The sequence below is a fragment of the Parasteatoda tepidariorum genome, chromosome 11 (assembly GCF_982258835.1).
Source record: "Parasteatoda tepidariorum strain Cologne lab strain chromosome 11, Ptep-v5.0, whole genome shotgun sequence".
Lineage (NCBI taxonomy): Eukaryota > Metazoa > Arthropoda > Arachnida > Araneae > Theridiidae > Parasteatoda > Parasteatoda tepidariorum.
In genome coordinates, this window is record NC_141765.1 from 2,148,463 (window position 1) to 2,164,736 (window position 16,274).

General features: G+C 29.8%; 1 protein-coding gene across 2 annotated transcripts in view; it reads left to right on the forward strand.

Moving 5' to 3' along the window:
* Positions 1-16,274, forward strand: part of LOC107446984 (glycine receptor subunit alpha-2) — a 66,820-nt gene that overhangs the window by 33,643 nt on the left and 16,903 nt on the right. For both annotated transcript variants that reach the window (XM_087154788.1, XM_087154789.1), the window contains 2 exons: positions 8,389-8,460; positions 14,941-15,035. In XM_087154788.1, coding sequence (XP_087010914.1) covers positions 8,405-8,460; positions 14,941-15,035 — 151 coding nt within the window. In that variant the 5' untranslated portion in view covers positions 8,389-8,404. The remainder of the gene's footprint in view (positions 1-8,388; positions 8,461-14,940; positions 15,036-16,274) is intronic.

A 16,274-nucleotide genomic window follows, 5' to 3' on the forward strand; every position in this document is an offset into this window, starting at 1 on the left:
AGAATCCTTTATTAGTCATTCACTTTCACGTCTTTATACGATCGAAGAAAAGGAGGAGGTATCCCCAAATGAGAATTAAGAAAAATATTACCGTGCTATGCAAAAATATTTTACTTAAAAATTATTTATAAAATATCCCATCATAGTTGGCTCCCTTTTGAAAAAGGTCTGGGCATATCTTCGACAATAACGCTTACCCCAACAAATATTTTTTTTAAATATTTTCTAATTCGTGAGACAAATGAGCCGCTCAGAAGCCAATGCGGTTAAGCCCATTTTTTGATATTTTCTGATTTTTGGAAATTTTGATGAAATAAATAATAATCTTCTAAGTTATTAAAGGATTAACTCGTTGGTTACTTTTTTCTAGGTTAGACAGCCCTTTTTTTAATAGCTTCTGAATATATTGTACAATAATTTCAGAAGCCATTGTGAATAAGTCCACTTTTTATATGTATTTTTTTACATAAATTTCTTATCTTTTTCAGCTGCCAAAAGGTATAAGTCCTAAAATTTTCAAGATGCTGTCATTATTTCAATAAATACTTACGTTTCTATTAGACATCCTGTACATATCTTGTTTTTTTGCAGAGTTTACACCTCGAAAAAAGACTTTATACACTTTTCTAATTAAATTATTAAACCAAGAATTTTAAAAACTAATGTATCAGAAAACATTAATTTTCTCAATTTCTGTGTTTTGGACTTAACCGCATTGGCTTCTGAGCGACTCAAATAATCTCTCGAATATCAAATACTTACTATTGTAGTGTCAATAAAAATTTATAAAGTATTATCTTTAATGCTCGTCACATAAACATGTCAAAAATGGAGTAGAAAATTTTGCGTATTCGGAGACACAACTTAATATTTAAAAGCATTCCCGCAACAGCCAAGCAAGGGAGCTATAGAGGTTAAGGCTCCTCAATTTTGGGATCAACGACGTGATTGTCCGCACATGCCGCCTTTACTTACTGACAAGCTGGTACCCATTGATCTGAAGCTGAGTGAGCTTCAAGCCGCCACTGGGAATCAAACCATAGTTCTTCACAATGATAGTTCAGTGCATTAACCAATAAGCCATAGAGGCTCAGGAAGCGAAGCAAAAAGCTATCGATAGCTATTGAAATACTATTGAGGAAATCGGGAATAAAACAGTTAAATCTGCTTGATTGCCGAGGAAAACAAGGAGAAGTTGAAAAGCGATTATTAAAAATATCTTCAAACTTCATCAAGCAATATGAATGCCTTTGATTTTTTTTCCTATCCGCTTTCTGCGTTACTAAATCGACAGATTTCAATTTGTTTTTCTTATTTAAATATTAATTTGTGATCTCTAATAATGCATACTTTTTAAATCAAAAAATACTTTTTAACCAGACCTTTCAAACCGGAAGATAACAGAAAAAGATGGTTTAACTTGACAGCGATGAAACGGTAATTGTATTAACTCCTGATAATAATAAAAAAAAATTATACTCATGGAAGCCAATTGCATTGATGTTAAATGTTAAAAGTTTTGTTCTTCCAAAATAGAAAACAGCAAATTAAAAAAGTTTTACTTGAGATAGATAAAAAAGATATCAATATTTACTTCCGATTGATAAAAATATTTTTATATAGATGAAATTAGTTAAATTGTTTTCACACATACTCCGTTCTCTTATTGGAAAATTGAAAACATCTTGAGACCTAACTGGGCTTAAAAACCTATCTATTGGTAGTGAAAAAGTAGTTGTTGTGTAAGCAGATTGATAAAAATATTTTTATATCGTTGAAGTCAGTTAAATTGTTCTTACATACTCCGTTCTCCTATTGAAAAATTGAAAGCATCTTAAAACCTAGCTGGGCTTACGGACCTATCTGTTGGTAGTGAAAAAGTTGTTGTTTTATAAGCAGTTCCTATATTTATATGGGGCATTAGAATGCCCATAAGCTTAAAAAACATTTTTTTTTAAAAAGTAAATAAATTTAATTGAATTTAATTAACTTCAGTATTATTACATTATTAGTATAGTTAATATTTTTAGTTCAGTTATAGTTAACTGAGAATGAGAAATACGAGAAGTTTCATTATAAGAAATCTGAATTTTAAATTAAAATTAGCTGTAAAACTTTCGTTGCGAAAATTGTTGTCAAATGTCAGGCTATAAAAATACGTATTGTTATTTATTTACAAAATTTTTTTAAAACATACTTTTAAAATTGAACTTTTCTACTAAGAAAAGATATTGTGTCCATTGAAATACTCTAAAAAATATCCTAATTGTTACATGTTTTAAATATTGATTCTTCAATTTCTTTCTTTCTTGATGAATCAATGTGTGAGAGAAGAAAATTATATTTGATCTTCTAGATCAGCAAATAATTTTGAGTAAAAAAGAAGGAAGAAATATACAACCTCAGCGCACTGATATCGATTTCTTCTCTCTTACTTGAATCAGATGTTATTTCTTTGAATAGAAATTTTTGTTGAGATAATTTAAGCTCACTTGGTAGAATTTCTTATTAATCATTTATTCATTAATTAATCATTTTAATGTTTAATTATACTCAATTCTTAATTATACACAATGCTTAACTATACATAATTCAATGAACGCACTTTAACGGTTAATAGAATATGATATAGAAAACAGATGCCCCAGAACATGAAAATAAATGACACAAAAGTCGGTTATTGACGGAAATAGTGTTTTTAACCCAGGCATTAGAGGACTAGAAAAATTGAGTTTTTATCTTTTGTTTATGTATATATTTTTTAGAAATGTTGATTACAAATCCGTATTTTGCAAGCAAATTTTCTGACACACGCACATACAGCCACACCCAGAAAGCATGTAACCTTATGCTTCTTTTTATTGTCACGGAAAACGTTTGTACTAAAAACCTTTTTTCAATAAAGCAAAAATATTGCAAACCTCTCATTCTAAAAAGATTAAAAATTATTTTTAAAGCTTTTTTAAAAAGTTTTGTGACTTAGGTCCATAATGACGTCTTAGCTACCGTCACGCTAGAGATTAGTTCATTAAAATTTCGCTGAGCATACAAGACGTTGCGAAAAGAAAGCTTACCCAGATTTAAGATTATTTTCGTCTAGCTTTCTTCCGCTCGAAAACCCTAAGACAACCTCGATTTAAGGTTTTCAAAGATTTTGGATTTGGGTAATATGCTTAGAATAGAGCAGATTGTCACAGATCTAAAGATTAAAAGGTTTAAGATTAAAAGTTTTACACGTAAAAGCAGCACAAAAACATTTTTAGGTATACATTAAAAGGTTTTTGCTGAGTGAAAATAAACCTTATTTTGCTATCTGGGAAATCTATGTATATATTTCAGAAGAAACGCCTTTTTTTTAAATACGGCAATAAACTAAGTGGGAATGTTATTATTACAATGAAATTTCTGAGGTCTAATCGAAAACTAGAAAAAAGTTACTACAAAATTTGTACTATCATTTTGATGCTGCGGATTCGAATCCCACTCAGGGCATGGATGTTTGTTGACCTCTGTTGTGTGTGAATGTGGCCCACCCTATGAACGAGTATCAGTACGTCACTTGTTGCGTTGTACTGTGGAAGTACGCGGGTAACGTTGCTCGCCTCCGTCACTTTGGTTACAAGGTACTCACCAGGTAAAGCAAAATGAGCTACACCTCCGGCATTTTCCAAGGCAAAGAACGATAAACTCAGTGCTTGTCGTTATTAAGAAAGTAGAAAAAAATGATAGGATAATATATCAAAGAATTACTAGAATGAAAAAAACATGACTACAATACATAAATGAATACTTGATCTTAATATTAGCTCAGTACTTCAATGGAAAAACAGAGGAGAATAATTAATAAATACTTAAATTTCATTAAAATTTCTCTTGCGTGATCTTTTAAGATGAAATCAAAATATTTTCATCACTTTGGAGTAATACTTTTTCACCGAATAATCATAGTTTTTCCTAAACTTTCTCTAAGACTGTATTTTTTATGATATTTTTCACTTTTTGCTTATTTTTTCAATTTTTACTTAATTTCACTTTGAAATAACACTCATGGGTGTCTTCTGATCCACATCTTTAAAATACCTCTATCCATACATGGGAACGTTACTTATTAAGAGTAACGAGTAAAAGTACAAGCACAAACAAAACAGTAACGATTTTTAAGTACAATTTGAAGAAATTGAAAATTCAAAGTAACTTTAAATTTCATTAAGAAACTGTTAGGAAGAACCTAACATTTTAATGCATTCAATTTTATTTTAAATGTAAAAAATTTAAAAATGCATGAAAATAGTAAAAATTTTTTTGAAAGTGTGAACTCTAAAAATATCAAGAAATCAAACGAAATTCAATGTTTGTATAGAAAATGGAGTTTTAGTTTATGTTAATTTTAAAGTTACCAAATGTTTAAGAATCTTGTTTTTACTTTCGGAAACAGTAGTAATGATTTAAATTTTTGAATAAATTTGATAAACATCATAATGTTTGTTTAAAGAAATAAGTAAGTAAATAAAAATTTGTATTCATTTACAGCAATTCACATGAAATTCATTTAAATTATAAATTATCTCTCGTTTTCATAAACGTTAAAAAAATTATCTTAAAATTGTATAATTAATGACAAGTTTTCAAATTGCGATATAGATATGCCATAATGAATGCACTCTAATCAAAAATTGAACACAAACGTTATATTGTCAAATTTAATGATATGATGTTCAAATTTAATGTCTATATGGTTAAATTCGAAAAGAATTTTTTTTTCTTTTTACAAAATCAATAATAGTGATAAAACTGTAAGTTTTTTTAATGCATATGATATTTAATTTAAAATACGATATTTCACACTTTCTTAATTTTTTCGAATATAAACTTTCAAAAAATTTCAGAAAAAAGTAATGATTTTCTTCAACATTCTCGTTGCAAATACTTGTACTTTTTTGCCAAAAAGCAGCGAAAAAACAAGTATAAGAACAAAATTTAAAAAGTAAAGAAGTACAAGTAAAAGTACGTATTTTTTACTTTTATTTTTGTTACAAGTAACGAAGGTAAAGTATTGCCATCCAGGCCTCTAAAATCTTGAGGGAAGTTTTCTCTTACCCCCTTAGAAGTATCAGAATTTACTCAAAATTTTGTATATTTTTAATCTTTTCTTTTTCAATTCCTATGCAAACAAGGTTTGAAGTGTTAGTTTTTCCCCACTATGTCATGTTTCCGCTAAAATTATGTTTTGTTAAAATTTTTAAGCAATTAGACTCAATATGACTCTGACATTTCGATGTGAATGAAGAGTTTACACAAAATTAAAAAATATTCTAACAAAGTAAAAGAATGGAATGAAAAACAAACTTTAACATGACAAGTTTAGTATTACCTTTTTCTAATAATCAAATCCTAAATTTCCTCTTCGATCATTTGACATTTAGACTTATTTTTTAGGGTGAGTTTCTAACAGTTATTAAGTTCGATTTCTCTTTCTAAACTTTGTAGAGAATCCTTCTCTATCCTTTCTAGGTCATCTTAGTCCTTTATTTTTGTTCTGTAATAATAGGTTCCACTGACTCCTGCCTTTATTTGGACATTAAAAAAATATCTTCAAAAAAAGTATGAACAAGCTTTAGTGGCCAGCAAATAAATGGCAGACGAGGCGGTGCATTGGATCTCCCTTGCGACTGAAAATCCCTGATCCAGATTTGTCAGTAGCCATTTAAGAGGTTTTATTCAGAAGGTTTTCCCGGTCAGAATTTAATATACATAGGAAGATGCTTCCCCAACTCAATTTTTCAATCCTTTTAAAGACCATTTTGGCATTTTTTTTTAAATAAAGAAAAAACATGATTTTTTATTTTTTCTAAATTCAAGAAACAAATTTTAAATGAAAATAAAGTTTGCATCATAATTACGACCCACTACAGCCAAGAGGAAAATCTCCAAGTAAAAGAGAGTGATTCGTCAAAGATCGTTGGATTGTAAACTTGTTCCCTGGACCACGGTTATATGCAAAAACAAAATTTTTTTCAGGATTTTTTCCCGTTAAAGATTTTTTCTCTGAATGCGGATTCCTGTTCACCACTACAAAGAATATAAATATTAAAACGAAAATCATAAAAGAAACATAATTTATGCATAGCACCCTCAAAAAATAAAACCGTCTCTTATTTTTTTCAGGTAACGTTAGTTTTTGAGCTTTATTGCTTGTACTGATAAAACGTATTGTAAACTATGTCTGACAAGTTTGATTAAGTGATAAAAAAAAAACAGAAAAAATGAAAATATTGGGAAACTCATAGAGGTAAAAAAAAGATACAATTTGAAACTAATCTCTTTTAGATTCAAGACTATTTAAAAACATCGTATTAGCCATGTATCTGACAACATGAGTTAAAAATTATGCAAGAATTAATTATCATGCAGTTCCATGAGCATTATTTGCTTCTGTTCCTAATAAAATATTATGTTTAAAACACTATTCTTGCTCCGTTTCACTCATTACCAAATTTTCTGGGGCCTCCCTGGCCGAGCGGTATCGTCGGTCCAAACGCTCTGTTAAGCGTGGAGGTAGCGGGTTCGAATCCCGCCGTAACCTTGGATGTATTCTTCGTGATGTCTTTCTCTGAATTGTTCTATCTGTATTTTCTACTTGACAATGACTTATAAGCCTATATTGAGCACACAAGTCAGCAAATGTATGTAATTTCAATAAAAACCAAATTTTCTGCCACTTATCGTCTACGCAGAGAATGTTTACTTATTTTTGATGACAAAGAGGGAGGACATTAAAATCCCTTTATTTTCAAAATTTTCTTGAAAGGCAAAATTTCAATATGAACAAAAAATTCCACATAGAAAAATTTCAAATGTGGCATAAAAGTTGAAATCGGGGAAAGAAAAAATTGGAAAAAATGTCTTCGAAGAGGTTTATAGGTCAAGAGTTATAAGCAAAAAAAACGCAAGTAATGATTTCGAAAGAATATTTTACAAAAAAAAAGAACTTTATAAAATGAATAAAAACGTAAAATTAGTTTTATGTAAGGTTACATCTTTTAATTTGAATTAATCCCATAGCACAGTGGGCCAGAAGACCATGATCTTTGGCCAAAAGTCAAAATTAAATTTTCAACTAAAATATGTGTAGGCAGTTTCAATATCGCCCAAATTAAGTATTCATAATCATTCCAAACATTATAATTTACTTTTTGGACCGACAAGAATACAATGTACTGAAAAATATGTCTTATCATTTGACATTTTACAATGTTTGAATCACTTTCGAAACCTATCTCCAAAAAGTTCCACGAGGTAATTAGCTAAACTTTTTTTTATTGTCTTCCTTGATGTTTCTTCTTTTGAAAAAACCTGCCCTATTTTGCCCATATGGCAGAGGTGGACTAAATATACCGGAAAACAAAAATTATGTTTTTTTTTTAATGTTTTCGCGTTATTTTGTAATTAATTCGCGTTATTTTGTAATATTACTTCGAAAAAATAATTTGCTTTTCATTTTTAATATAAAATTACGAAAATTATTATATTTTCATTGTTATATTTAATTATTTAAGCGCACTATATTATTTTTATTTTATTTTTGCTCGCCATATTTCAGCCGCCATTTTTTTTTTTTGGAATTTTTAGTATATTTCAAAATTTTAACTATGAATTCAATTTACCTGCACATAAAAACACCCAAATTTTGAAACAAATTTTATCGAAGTACTAAATTTGGCTACGAAACCTTGCATGCTGGCCCACTGTGCATAGATAGATTACAACAGTAAATGTCAAAGTTAGAGCAAAAACCTGGAGTGAAAACTGTTGCACCTTTCGTACGTAAGCAAAGTAGGGGGTTTGTTATTTGCTTATTTATGTGACAAGGAGAGAGGGAAAAACAAAATTACTAAAAATATGCTTACGTAATATTTGAGGCAATTAATTTTATGGACATGAATTTGATTTAAGGAAAGTTAAACAAAAGCATTTTTTTCTTCAAATTCCAGGCTACAAACTGACTTTTGCAGGAGAGCTTCATTTTATGTAGTTCATCCAAGCCTCATAATATGGTTTCCTGGATGAATCAAGATTATGGTTAAATATTTCTCTTGTCAGGTTTATATGGTTACTACTCACTAGTTTCTGAACTCCCGGGTTTGTGGTTGTGTGACGTGGGCGATGCTGCTCCACCGCCGTGGCTTCGTCACAGGTGCCCACTGGGTAACGAGAAGAGAGTTCTCGCACTCCTGGCGAATGGGACAATACATCCCCATTAAAAAAAAAAATTTTTTTTTTTCTGATCGCATTACACAACTTTCCCAAAGAACTTGACATAGAAATGTTTTTGATTTATGAATGCATGTATTTGAATAACTAAAATGTGTTTTTTTTCTTAAATTTTAGTTCCTAATCTAATTTAATGGTGGGGATGAGTGGAATCCTTCAATTGCTTTTCATTCTTGGATTCCTTCAAAAGTGAGTTGCTCTAAATATAGCTTTCAATGATGTTGTAAAATCCTATTTTAGCTTCAATAAGTTATAGCTACCTAATAAAATGAATGAAATGATCTTGTAAAGTTATTTTTCTTAATATATATGGTGAAGTCAAACTTTTGTTGTTTAACCCACTGATGAAGTGATTTCCAAGAAGTGTTTCGCAGAAACCTAGGGGTTCCAATGACACAAAGATTCCAAGAGTTAGGATTATGATATGCAAAATCCTATAATAAAAACGCAACACGAACATCATTCCCGTTAAGTTACAGGTTTTTGTAGTTCATTTACGTCATACTAGAGCTGAGCAATGGGCTCTTGGCAACGGTCTGGGAAACATCCCTGAAGATGATCCGAAGACATACCATCACAATTTTGATTCTCTGCAGAGGGGATGACTCCCTTGCTTTGGTAGCCCGACGACTTGCATGCGAAGTCGAGCACTTTGCGGTAGAACAGTTTAACAAGGACCCATACCGCACACCCTCGGTCCCTACGCAGACTGATCCAAGTGATCACCCACCCGCACACTGACCGCAGTCAGTGATGCCTGACTTCGGTGTTCCACTGGGAATCGTGTCTTTACGATCAGTCCACTGCGGTACAGTCTGTGAGTGAGAACCATATACAGTGACCACCAGTTTTCAGAATTAGCCGCTTATTGTCATTAAATTTCTGAAAACGAAATCAGTTATATATGATAGTGAAATTTACAAGAAGTGTCATGAGAATCATGATCGTTGAATCAAAATAAATTGGTAATTTTGTGTCATTTGTTTTTATGAAATTTTCTGTTCTCAGGTGGTGTATAAAAATACCATTCGTTTAAATGACTCATTATTTTTCATAACTCTTCTGGGGAGATCTGATTTGTAAGAATGCAGAAAATTTAGGTCGGGAGAAAAAGGGGTCCTACGAAAATAATAAGTGATGAATTTCTCTGGGGTAAACAGTTCCTTCACTGTTACTAATATTCACTTTTATTAACACTGAAGCGATTTTAATTTGTTTTTAAAATACTTTCCTTATAACTTTAACTAAGAGTTTTGATTGAAAGTTAAACTTTGAAATTTTATGCAAATTTGCTTTAATGAATTGCCGAAAAAATGGACAACCCTCAATTACTTTTGTTCTAATGATCAGATCTTGACGTAATCTTAATGGTTCAAGAGGGTGACCTCGAATATGCAAATTTGAAATGCAGACGATATTTTAATTTACGAAGTAGGACACAAGACGTACTTTCTTTGAATAAATATACCTTTTTTCCACGGATTCGGATTTCTAATCCCCAAAATATAAGGGAGAAGTTTCGTCGGGAGAGCGATCCAAAGTTTTGACCCCTGAATGTTAATTTTACTTTTTGCGTATTTCACCATATCTCGAGAACTTTTTAATGAATTAAAAAAATTTTGCACACAATTATAAAAATCATTTGTCCAAAAATAATTCTATACAAAAAATAAATTTTAAAAGTTCTCATTATTTTTTATTATTTTATTTAATAATAGACGGAAAAATTTTGAATTGTACGGTATGCAATTTTTTACATCATTTTGAAAAATGTAATTTTACGTGACAAAATACAAAATTTGAACAAAATCGGTTGAATAGTTTCTGAGAAATCGAGTTTTAAGATAAGACTTCTTTAAAATTTGATTTCTCAGGAACTTTTCAACCGATTTCGCTCAAATTTTGAATTTTAACTTGCAAAATTACATACTTTAAAATAATGTAAAGCATCGTATATCTTACAATTCAAAATTTTTTCGACCATTGCTAAATAAAACAATAAAAAAATGATATTGAATTCGCTAAAAAAGTTCTAGAGATATAGCAAAATATGCAAAAAGTCAAATTAACATTAAGGTGTATAAACTTTAGATCGCTCTCCTGACCTAATTATGGGGACCATATTTTTCTGATTGTGGCTACCACCTTTATTTTGGGGATCAGAAATCTATATCTTTCAAAAAAAAAGTATGTTTATTAAGAGGAAGTCTATTTTTGTGTCTGATTTTGTAATTTGATCTCAAATATGTTAATTAATTAGTGCAGGCGATATTAATGCTCTAATTAATTATCACATTTGAGGTCACCCCCTTTAACCATCAAAGTTGAGTCTTAGAATGTAAAGATCCGATCATTAGACTAAAAGTCATTTAAGGTGATCCCTTTGTTTCTTGTGCACTGTACACTGTAAAATATTTTGAGGAATTCAGCGCCCAAAATGGTTGCGACCACTTTACGACAAAAGTTGTAGTGAAACGCCATACATTACTTTTGAATCTAGATGTTTCGTTACATCAAGGATGTTCTTTTTAGGGCCGGGACAGCCTGGTCGGTAGGGCGCTGGGCCCAAGTCCAAGAGGTCGTGGGTTCGATCCTCGCCGGCCGAAGACTCCCCGTGTAGTAAATGGTGACTGATGCACGTTAAATCTGTCGAGTCTCAAAGTCCTCCATGTTCCCATAACAAATCCATACCTCTGGGGGCACTGATCCAGGAGTTTCTTTGTCTTCTGGATTGGTTCAAAATTACAAGGCTACGGAGTTGAACATTAGTAGTCTTAAACTCATAAAATGGGGTCGGCTGTTCAACGACGGTTATAAAATAAAATATAAAAAGGATGTTCTTTTACATTACTTGGTATAAAGTAGCCATTTTTGTTCTTTAGTAACACTAAAATTTATAACTTAAGTACGATATGATACACTTAAGAATCAGTAGTTATTTTTACTAAGCAAAAATCATAAATTATGATGCTATTGTACACTATTTCATCAAATAAAATTAATTTGTAATAGAATTTGAAATATAATATGAATTTGAATAATATGAATTTGAAATACAGAATAATATGAATATGAATAATATGAATTCACAGAATAATATGAATTAATTCACAATATATAATTAATTAATTCACAATATATAATTAATTTAATTAATAATTTTTAATTCACAGAATAATATGAATTTGAAATAGGCTTAACAAAACCTTCAATCGGTTTTGTTAAGCCCAGTTCGTTAAATAGGCCTAGTTAAATATTAAAAAATCATTTAATATAATTAACAGATACATGTTAGTCTTCTTATGAGAATATAATCAAACTAAAAAACATGCATGCCATTAAAAACCACTTACGAAATGTTTAGCATCGTGCGGAGCGAAATTAAACTTTCACATTCTCGGGCTCCAGTTGTAAACAAAAACTATTGATAATTTCGGTTTTCAATCTGATCGTCTGGAGACGAAATTGGTGAAAATTTAGGAACCAGTCATTTATTGAAATCAAGACCTTCAGATCCCAATGCGATCTCTTTAAAGAGCAGGTACTGTATATTGAAAAAGTATCAAATAAGTAAACGGATCATCCATAATAACTTTTGATCTAATGATATGATTTCCATGTTCTAGGACTCAATCGTAATGATCTGAGAAATCAACCTCAAATATGTTAATTAAAAAGGGCAGACGATATTTTAAGTTGCGAAATAAGATACAAAAACATGCTTTTTCTGAATATTTATGTCTTTTATTCGCAGAATTCGGATTTTTGACCCCCAAAATGTGGTAGCCGCAATCTTAGAAATATAGTTTGGTCACACAATGGTTTGACTAGGAGTGCGGTCCAAAGTTTTCACCCCTTAATGCTAGTTTAATTTTTTGCGTATTTTGCTATATCTCGAGATCTTTTTAAGCGAATAGAAAAATTTTAGTACACAATTATAAAATTATTTTATCTAAAGATGATTCCATGCGAAAAATAACTTTTAGAAAATATTTATTATTTTTTGTTATTTTACTTAATAATAGTTGAAAAATTTTGAACTGCAATGCATAAAATTTTTTACATCGCTTTAAAGAATGTAATTATGCATATCAAAATACAAAAATTGAGTGAAAATGGTAAATCAGTTCTTGCGAAATAAAATTTCTAGAAGTCGTATGTTTAAAATTTATATTTTTGCTTACTGTACATGTTTGTTAGTGCATATTTTTTTCTGTTACCTATTACTTCAAAATTTTGTTTTGATTTCCGTTCCAAATTATGGATACATTATAGACAGAGCTATCTTGTTTCTGTAAAATAAATCTTAATAATGATACACTTGTGTTACTAATCTTTTTCTTTTTTGAAAACAAGGAAACGTTCTTATTAGAAGATGCTGGTCACACATATGTTTAATGGACCTTTTTATTAAGGTTTCGACAAATTTTTTTCTTAAGTATTAACCTTCCTTCAGTGGCACGACAGTCCATACAGGGCCAAGGTCTACTGTGCCCATCTCAGTTCTCATGACCTTGGGCTCTGGGGAGCAGATGTTCCGGTTCCCTCAGTGTTTAGTTCCCAAACATGCTTGGTACTCATTTATCTACCCACTGAAGGGATGACAGGTTGAGTCAATCTTGCCCGGCCTAAGGATAGAACCCAGGATCTGTGTGTGGCATGGGAGCACGAAGCGCTACCACTCAACCACCGGGCGTCCTTAAATATTAACATAAAACTAGTAAAAAAAACTCGCTTTTTTGTTTTATTATGCATAAAAACTTATACAACTTGCTAAAAAAGTATGATTATTTCACTTTTATCTTTTTAAGTAAAAATAAGGCTTTTTTTTGCCCATACGCTAAGCATAGTAAAAACATTTCTATTCACCAAAACAAAAAATCCCTTGAGGATTTTATTTAGAAGCTTATCACCTATGCTTTGAACTATTATCTTTAAAGTAAGTGCATTTACTACTAAGTTAGGGATCGATGTAGTTAGAAAAGCAAATTTTAAAAAAATTTCCCACTTGTCTTTGCAAAAAAAAAAAAAAAAACACGCATAAAAAATAAAATTCTACTTTTTTTTCTCTTAGTCTGTAATTCAAGGCATGTTTATTAAAATCATAAGCACTCATGAAAAATTTTATACAATTATTTTTAAAACAACATGAGATATCGTGTAAAATGTGAAGAAAAAAAAATCAGATTTTGAGATAAACGCATTTTAAAACTTTAAATTACTTTTCTATCCAGTATTATCAACTTGCACAAAAACTGCTATGACTTTGTAAATAAATAGAATACAAACACAAGTGAAGTATTTCTTAGAAAACTAAGATTACAGGTATTTCAAATTTGTAATTAACTCAATTTCGAACATTTTGTCCAAAATCATGTTTTTGCACTCGTCAGATACCATAATACATGTTGGGTAAAATAATTAATTAAGTTTTTTAATGATTTAATAAAAATAATTACAAAAGTATTGAGACACGTCTGGCTAGTGTTACACTGCGTAAAGAGAAAACACTTTAAATAACTTTTAATTTAATGATTGGATTTTCACGTTCTAGGATTTAATTTTAATAGTCCGAAGGTTTTTCCTTGAATATTTCAAGTTACGAAATCAGACACAAAAGCGTTCTTTTCTCTGAATAAACTTCCTCTTTTCCTCTTATTTGATTTTTTGACACTAAAAATTTGTGTCAAGAATCCGAATCTGTCTAAAAGTCTAACGGTCTCAAAAAGTTTTGCTAATTTCGATTAGTAAAGCAGTCGAGAGTTTGCTTCCTTTTATTTTAATTTCACTTTTTGCGTATTTCGATATATCTCGAGAAATTTTTAAGCAATCGAAAATTTTTTGAACACAATTATAAAATTTATTTTTTCAAAAAAGTTCCATGTAAAGTATATTTTTTAGTATTTTTTATTTATTTTTCTTTTACTTAATAATAATCGAAAACTTTTTTAGTTGTAAAGTATACAAATTTTTACATCATTTTAAAGAATAAAATTTTAAATCAAAAAATATGGAATTTGAATGCAATCGATTGAATAGGTTATCATTTAGCAAATTTTAAAAATGTTGTTAATTAAAAACTTCATTATTCAGGAATTATTCGACCGATTTCGTTGGTTGATTCACAAGTTCAAAAGAACACACCGAGATACAGTTATTAAATTTATTTTAGCTTACCTGACTTTTGTTTACTGTTGTTTATGACTGAACTAAAAGTGTTCAAAAAATTTCGTTTGAATTATTTTTCACGGTATTTCTATGACTTTTAAATGTTTGTTTTATATCAGAATTCGACAATTTATTATTGACAAATTGTTAGAAATTTATTGTGAGGGAAAAAAAAAACGATAGAGAAAGAGAAAAGCTGTTGTTTTAAATTATCTTCAATTACTTCTTCAGATGCAAAAATCCCTTTTTTTTCCTGCAGAATTCAGTTAAAAGTGCAAAAATGTTGACTTTTTTTCAAGAAACCTAAATAGAAAGCAGTACAACTCGCCCTTCAAATATAAATGAATTCATTAACATTTTGTGTAAAGGAACAGGTAAACAGACTATACGAATAACACAATCGAAAGAAAAAGGTTTACAAATTGAGGAAAAATATTATTTCTTTTTTAATTTAATATATTTTTTAATAAACTCTCTAAATGTTAACACTTTTAATTTTAGAGGAGATTGTTCCATCCAAGGAGGATTATCATTTAGTGACATTTTACCCGAAGATCCTAAAATGTATGATAAAATGAAGCCACCAAAGAAAGATGGTATAATAACATCGCATTTTTTAAAAAAAATATATATACAGTCCCTTTATTAGACGCACTATAAGATTCTATGTAAAATTTTAATTATCAGGTGATACTATACAGCTTTATTGTTGTTATGCGACTGAAACCGGTTTGCACTTGTTTGCGTTAGTGTATCAATTGGTTGAATTAGACGATATATAATATAAATTTGACGATAGGATAAGTTAGGCGATGTATTATATAACTACAGAATATTTATTATATCAATCATTATATTAGTAGTATATTATAATAATTAGACCAAATTATTAGACTCACTGTGGTTTTTTAATAATTATATAAATTGCCTGAGGTTTTATGCAATAATTTTATAATGAAACAAACAGGTAATTGGTTTTTATTGAGGAGATACTTATTGAGTTTTAGATTATTGCATTACAGTGTTAATCAGTTGATAGAGGAGCGTAAACCGGTTTCATCCGAGTAAAAACAATCTGATAATTACAATTTTACATAAAGTGCATCTAATAATATAGCCTGTATGGCTCTGCAAAGTGATTAAAATTACTCAGAGGTTTATATTTAGGGAATTTCAGTCAAAAAAACTTGTTTTACTCCAGCTAGTTAAAATTTGTTCGGTTCAACGAAGAAAAGAAGTTTTTCATGATTTGAAAATTATTTAAGCAGACATTTATGTTTGAGAACAAAAATGTTACTCAAATGAATATTATGATAATTATTTAGACAGAAATTTATGTATGTGAACAAAAATATTACTCAAATGAGGATTATAATAATTCTTTAAATTATAACTTACTAGAAATTTAATTCGTCACATCTAAACGCTTTTGAGTTTATGTTTAATTAATTGAATTATTATATTAATAAAAAAAATTTTTTTTGAATAATTTATTTTATGTTTCATAGAAGTAAATTTTTAATATTTAGATTATAATTTAATAAAGTAGAAGTGCTAATTAGTATAATGTATCATTAGTAATAATTTTAGCATGCTACGCAGATGATATCGCCATCTGGCACAGCAGCGAGAACATTCAGAAATCTGAAGCTGAGCTTAACAAATCAATAAGAGGATTGGAAAAATGGTCAAGAGACCTTAAACTAGTCATTAATCCTAACAAGACTAAACTCAGCGTGTTCAGCACAGACAGAAAACACCGGCACACATTTTGTCCTAATATCACATTGTTTGACACCCCCATAGAAAAGATTTCTAACCCAAAGTACCTCGGT